Consider the following 7,853-nt stretch of genomic DNA (forward strand, 5'->3'; position numbering starts at 1 on the left):
ATATATATATATGGCCTATTTTTGTGTAATTTAATGAATGTATTTATTAAATTAATAAAAATATATAATGTTGTGGTATTTAATTTTGTAATATTAACTTATATAACATGAGTTATAAATATTATATATAGTCTTCCGTATTCAGTTTAATATTTACTTATACTATTTATGTAAAAACGTTACTTATGTATGTTGTATTTTGAATAATTAATGTAATTCAATTAATGTAATTATTAAATTAATAAAAATGTTGTAATAAAATGTTGTTTATTTTATATATATATTTTTATTTCTATTATTTACTGAGTTTCTATTATTTATATAAATAATATTGTACAAAAAACATATAGGTTTAATTCAACTTGGCAAAATATACAATAATACTTTATATGCATATCCCATAAGGAATATATGAAATTAAGTTAATGCATAGTAAGAAGAGTAAGAAACCTTGAACTACATTATACAGTAAGTGAACTAAAAATAAATGTGATCTTTGTTTGTGTAGGACCCCGTGGCACAAAGCGTGTCTCCTAACCGAGGTCCTAAAGCTGGAGGAACCGTCCTCACTATCACTGGCATGCACCTGAACACCGCTTTAAAAGAAGACCTTCAAATCATGGTGGGCGACGTGCCCTGCAGAGTGTGAGTGCATCATGGGAAATGTTGTTTCTGTCATTTTCATTAGATTTGCCCCTTTTGGTTGATTTTGTGTTCTTCCTCTGTGTTAGTGAGAGCTTTGGAGAGCAGATCAGATGTAAACTGTTTGAGTATCTGGGCGAGACGGTTCCATCGCCTCACCTCAACGTCAAAGTTCAATATGGCAAACACACCACAACCACCATCAGGACGGCCTTTCAGTTCTCCAGCAACCCCTCTGTGTCCGACCATCAACCCAGGAGCAGCTTCATCTGGTCAGTTCTGTTTGCCAGAAAATATGCCATCCAATCCATCCAATATTTTCCTTGCCCACACAGCCATTACATCATTACTCATTTTTACACTGATGAATACTGCTTTTTGCAAGACATTATTTAAATACTACTTAAGTACATGTATTATTTTGTACATACATACATCTTAATAAATAAGATCAATTATTTATTTTATATAATTAATATAAAAATGTATATAGTGTTGTATGTATATTTATAAAAAAAGTGTTATAAAATAAGCATATATATATATATATATATACATACTGTATATATATAATATTTTTATTATTTTGTATATTCTTGTTATATATTTTAAATATATAATGCATATTTGATTATATTGCATTACATATTTTATTAACTTGCATAACTTGTATAACATTTATACAATTTATTTATTTATATACATATTTTATATAGAGTTTTATGAATAATTAAATCGTATATATGATAAAATATATTATTGTGTTATGACTGTGTGTATATTTCAGTGGTGGCAGACAAATCATGGTGGTGGGTTCTGGATTTGACCTGGTCCAGAAGGCTACCATCAAGGTGGTGGCGTCGGCTGGAGAATGGTCCGGACAGACCGTCCCAGAGGAGGTGAGAGCGAGAAACACCAACCCTGATCTCCAGCGGCTCTCGAGGGAAACATCACTTGCTGTTTGTTTTTCGTTTCATCTGTTCCTCTCGCTGTTGGGTTTCCGTCTTGCATGACTCGCTCGGCTCCTGATTGAAACAACGAGAGCTGCTCCGATCCGAAACGCTCAACGAGACGGAGATTAAACGAGCGTTTATCTAACGAAAAACTTGATGAACGCTTCATTTCATCTCCCTTATCTGAGGAGAAGCTTTTGTACTCCAGCCCTTTCTCAAGCGGTCTCCCTGCATCCATCGCTCTGTTTATTATTATTTTGTATGTTAATGTTACAAATTTTACATTTTAATATATATATTTAAACTATATATATTAACATATATTATTAATATATATGTGTGTGTTTAAATGTATATTTATGTATTTCAACTATATATAATATATATAATTATTAATATATATGTATGTATTTGAACATTTAAAAACTATTTTAAAAAATATTGTATTATGAACTTGTGTGGTGGTGGGTTCTGGATTTGACCTGGTCCAGAAGGCTTCTATCAGGGTAGTGGCGTCGGCTGGAGAATGGTCCAGACAGACCGTCCCAGAAGAGGTGAGACCGAGAAACACCAACCCTGATCTCCAGCGGCTCTCGAGGGAAACATCACTTGCTGTTTGTTTTTCGTTTCATCTGTTCCTCTCGCTGTTGGGTTTCCGTCTTGCATGACTCGCTCGGCTCCTGATTGAAACAACGAGAGCTGCTCCGATCCGAAACGCTCAACGAGACGGAGATTAAACGAGCGTTTATCTAACGAAAAACTTGATGAACGCTTCATTTCATCTCCCTTATCTGAGGAGAAGCTTTTGTACTCCAGCCCTTTCTCAAGTGGTCTCACTGCTTCCATCGCTTTTGCTCCATCTGTCTATCTATCAGATTTTCCGCCTCCACTTTTAGGGACTTTTGCTGCTCCCCCTCAGAATATCAATAGATTTCCCAGCCGCAGTGAAATCTGTTCCTCTGTTTTGCTGTCTGAGGACTTTCGGTCCATGTCAGGGTTGGACATTAACAGGGGCTTGTGGGGAAAAAAAAATGCCACCAAAATTAAGAAAAATGCACCACAAATTCAAGATAAGGGAGCAAAAATTGCCCCTGCACAATTACACTAAATCTATTAATGCTGTCGCGATTAAAATGAAATGTGAAGATGAATGAAAAGTGTCAATTCGCGTAATTACATTAAGATCTGTGAATCAGATTGCCTTTGCGCGTTGTTTTTGCACCGTTGAGCCTTACAGCCAATCACACATGTTTCTGTTGAGTTTATGAATGCAATGGCCAATCAGTGGCGTTTAGATTAGTCAGTGCTGAAAACTCCAGCGGTGCGTCCAAAATCGCGTACTTTCTGAGTAGGTACTACATTTAATTTGAATTTAAATCACAACCGTTAAAAAGGTACGTTCTACACAGTACAGTAATTTGGGTAGTATGAATGAAATTCAGACGTACTACGTCCACCATGTTGGTCCTGTCACATGACCTACCTGCGTCAGTTGCGTCGCTTCACTGCCATTCATAAATCCTCTCCCGTGGCCTCATGGGAAAGTAAAGTGTCCATCGTTTGCGCACTTCAGAATCTGGGCAGAAGTTGGTCATCCGGGTACTTTTCATCTACCGTTTTTCGAATACTGTGAATTTGGACATACTACTTGCCTCTCAAACTGTTTTTCGCATACTATATAGTAGGGAAGTATGCGATTTCGGACGCAGCGCACTGTTTTGTTGAGCGCATACGCTCACTGACTGAATTCTCAGTGTTGCCAGGTCCACAGTTTTCCCGCACAATTGGGCTACTTTAACACTGTTGCTGCGGGTTGTATTTCATGTCTGAAAGTTGAAGCGACCCCAATAAAGTGATATTTAGACCCTGGAATGCAAATACGAAAAACCTGGCAACCCTGTGAATTCTGTGCGTTCACGACGTGAATTCCCTCATCATAAACAACAAAGTGCAGATACGAATACATTCATTCCAAAAACCGTGTATTTTACCCCCCGGAACGCGATTAGTACCGATGTACCCCCACCCCGAAAAGTGATTGGGCTTGTTTTGGGTTAGTTTTGAGTAGCAGTTGGGTGGGTTTTGTTGTGAAAACCTGGCAACCCTGTGAGTTCGCGATGCAAATTCCATTATCATAAACAACGAACTGCAGATACGAATAGATTCATTTTGCAGCTCCGGTGATTATAACGGTTGTTTTTGCATAACGTAAGCTAGACTAGAACTAGACTAACGTCATGGACCGACATGTTTGTCTGTGTAGCTAGAATATGAAGTATCGTCTTAATTTACAGAAGTGACGTTTACACAGTCTCTCTCTTTCTCAGTTTGTAGAGCGATCCAAGCACAAAAACGACACCGTGATCATGTTCCTGTCACCTGTGGTCAACGAGTCTCAGTTCTTCAGGACTTACGTGCAGCTCGATAACCTCCAGACGGAGCTGACGCCGTTTGAGTATCACCCCGACCCTACATTCGATCGCCTCAGCAAGACGGATATCACTGAGAACAGCATGATCATCGTCACTGTGAGTATCTGCTCCAAATGTCATTCATGCGGGGGTTTCATGCTCGTCAACGCTTTTTTGGTGTGTCTCAGGGTCGTGGCTTTTCTAAAGCGATGACGGCGAAGGAGGCGCAGGCGTTTGTGGGAGACGCCCCGTGTAATGTAAACACGTTACAGGATGATAAATTATTCCTGGACCCGCCCTCAACCACACCCAGTGCTCGATCCAAGAGACAGAGGAGAGACACCAGCTCCGACCCGCTGGACCTGGTGGTGAGAGAACAACATCCTTCCATTCATTCTACCCTCCTTCAAGCCTCATATTTATTCATCCATTCACATATTTATTGGTTTCTATTTTTGTTTTTTTGTTGTTTTTTTTACAAATAGTTATTATTGAATATACTTTTTTACTTCCAGAGAAATAAATGTGTGTGTGTGTGTGTATAAATTGATCCATCAATCCATCTGTCACTTATCTGTCTGTCCACTTATTCATCTATTTATCCATCCATCATTTATTTATATTAATTTATATAATTATTTATCCATCCATCCTTCAATGTATTTATATTTGATCATTTATTTATGACAAAAAATTATTTGCACCTATTTATCTATGCATCTATCCATCTATCCTGAAATAAAAATATTTTAGTATTTTTTAAACTAAAATAAAGTAAAAAATGATACATTATTTTATATTTTGTGTGTATATATATATATATAATATATACACACACATATCCATTAATCCATTTATCTTTCCATTCACTTATTATGAAATAAAAATATTTTAGTATTTTTTAAACTAAAGTAAAAAATGATACATTATTTTATATTTTGTGTGTATATATATATATATAATATATACACACACACATATCCATTAATCCATTTATCTTTCCATTCACTTATTAATTTATTAAATATATATTTTTATATTTTACATTTTTTTATTTATATATTCACCAGTCCATCACTTGTCTATCTGTCCACTTATTCATCTATTTATCCCTCCATCCATCCATCATTCATCCACCTATTTATATTGATTTGTTTATTTATATAATTATATATCCATCTGTACATTTACCTATTTATCTATTCATTCATTCACTTATTTATTTGTTTGCTTGAATATTTATTTTTACATTTATTTATTGTTCTATCATTTCTCCTATTTATTTGTACATTTATTTATTGATCTATGTGGATATCTTGATATTGATATCCACACATATGTTTATTTCTTTATCATCCTCATTTATTTATTTGTTTGGTTATATATAAATTCATATATCCTCCGACATATATTTTTCATTAATTCATTCATTCATTCATGCAATTAATAATTTATGTATGTATTCATTCAATTAATCATTTATTTTTTATTTATCCATCCATCTGCCTATTTATTTATTTATCTAATCATCTTTCCATCATCCACATATTCATATATTTATCTATCCATCCACGCATCAGTCTATCCATCCATTAGTTTTTTTCAGTCATCCACTTTTATCTATTCATCCGTTCATCCATCCCCCCCCCTAACACAGTCTGTCTCTCTCTCTCTCTCTCTCTCAGATTAAGTTTGGCAATGGCGAGTGGTTGGTCGGCTCAGTTCGGTACGAGAGGAAGTACAATCTCCCGCTGCCCATCATCATCCCGGCGGTGCTTGTTCCCATGCTGCTGATTATCGCCATCTCCGTCGTCTGCTACAGGTTAAAAAGAAGAACTGCACTTCCCACAATGCCCTTGATCTGTTGGTCTGAGTGAAGGTTTCATGTAATGAATTTGTGAATTCATCTAATCATGTGTGTAGGAGGAAGAGCCAGCAGGCAGAGCGAGAGTACGAGAAAGTGAAGCATCAGCTGGAGAATCTGGAGGAGAGTGTTCGTGACCGCTGCAAATAATATATACACACACATATCCATTAATCCATTTATCTTTCCATTCACTTATTAATTTATTAAATATATATTTTTATATTTTACATTTTTTTATTTATATATTCACCAGTCCATCACTTGTCTATCTGTCCACTTATTCATCTATTTATCCCTCCATCCATCCATCATTCATCCACCTATTTATATTGATTTGTTTATTTATATAATTATATATCCATCTGTACATTTACCTATTTATCTATTCATTCATTCACTTATTTATTTGTTTGCTTGAATATTTATTTTTACATTTATTTATTGTTCTATCATTTCTCCTATTTATTTGTACATTTATTTATTGATCTATGTGGATATCTTGATATTGATATCCACACATATGTTTATTTCTTTATCATCCTCATTTATTTATTTGTTTGGTTATATATAAATTCATATATCCTCCGACATATATTTTTCATTAATTCATTCATTCATTCATGCAATTAATAATTTATGTATGTATTCATTCAATTAATCATTTATTTTTTATTTATCCATCCATCTGCCTATTTATTTATTTATCTAATCATCTTTCCATCATCCACATATTCATATATTTATCTATCCATCCACGCATCAGTCTATCCATCCATTAGTTTTTTTCAGTCATCCACTTTTATCTATTCATCCGTTCATCCATCCCCCCCCCTAACACAGTCTGTCTCTCTCTCTCTCTCTCTCTCAGATTAAGTTTGGCAATGGCGAGTGGTTGGTCGGCTCAGTTCGGTACGAGAGGAAGTACAATCTCCCGCTGCCCATCATCATCCCGGCGGTGGTCGTTCCCATGCTGCTGATTATCGCCATCTCCGTCGTCTGCTACAGGTTAAAAAGAAGAACTGCACTTCCCACAATGCCCTTGATCTGTTGGTCTGAGTGAAGGTTTCATGTAATGAATTTGTGAATTCATCTAATCATGTGTGTAGGAGGAAGAGCCAGCAGGCAGAGCGAGAGTACGAGAAAGTGAAGCATCAGCTGGAGAATCTGGAGGAGAGTGTTCGTGACCGCTGCAAAAAAGAGTTCACAGGTCACATGTGCACGCATAATCCCGTTACCATGGCAACAGGGGTGTTTTGAGCATGGCAACAGATGATTTAAGACTCTATTCTAAAACTAGTTGACCTCACTAATTTACTAGTTGGTTGTTGGATGACTGCCATCACTCATTCCTAGTGTCTATTATCTATCTTTCTACTTATTTTGTACTTATTAGTCATTTATCTGTCCTTTAACATATTATTTCTGTATTTATTAATTAATTATTATTTATTAATAATTAAGTAATAAATACATATTAATTATTCATTTAATAATTATGGATACATATTAATTTATTGATTAATCAATTGTTTATCTATTACTTATTTATTATTCCTTCATTCATCAACCTGTTATTTATTTATTTATTTATTTATGAATTTATCAGTTAATCTACTGTTTATATATCTTTCCACATATTTTCATTTATCGGTTATCTATCTGACCATATATTTATTTATCTATCTATCCATCCACTTATTTATGTATCAATTAATCTGTTGTTTTCCTATCTTTACAAATATTTTTTTAATTGACAGTCACTTATCTGTCCATTCACATTTTTTATTTATTTATTTATTACTTTTTATTTTTCAATTAATCCATTATTTATCTATCCTTCTACCCTTTTTTTTCTTTTCTTTTTTTAATCCATCAGTCCATGGTATTTGCAGTGTTTTTTTTGTGTGATTTTGTCATTTTTATTGAGAAATACGTGTATAGTATTTAGTATTTATTATATATATATATATATATATATAT

The 7,853-nt window shown here is 34.5% G+C and overlaps 1 protein-coding gene across 1 annotated transcript in view; it reads left to right on the forward strand.

Annotated features, from left to right (window-relative positions):
* LOC107754377 (plexin-B2-like) overlaps positions 1–7,853 on the forward strand; it is a 190,075-nt gene that overhangs the window by 168,790 nt on the left and 13,432 nt on the right. Inside the window, 7 exon segments of the mRNA XM_016570792.1 lie at positions 509–645; positions 732–914; positions 1,430–1,541; positions 3,923–4,123; positions 4,195–4,374; positions 5,692–5,828; positions 6,980–7,080. Coding sequence (XP_016426278.1) covers positions 509–645; positions 732–914; positions 1,430–1,541; positions 3,923–4,123; positions 4,195–4,374; positions 5,692–5,828; positions 6,980–7,080 — 1,051 coding nt within the window.

Source organism: Sinocyclocheilus rhinocerous, unplaced genomic scaffold (genome assembly GCF_001515625.1).
Source record: "Sinocyclocheilus rhinocerous isolate Xijiao unplaced genomic scaffold, SAMN03320098_v1.1 scaffold561, whole genome shotgun sequence".
NCBI classification, from domain to species: Eukaryota; Metazoa; Chordata; class Actinopteri; order Cypriniformes; family Cyprinidae; genus Sinocyclocheilus; species Sinocyclocheilus rhinocerous.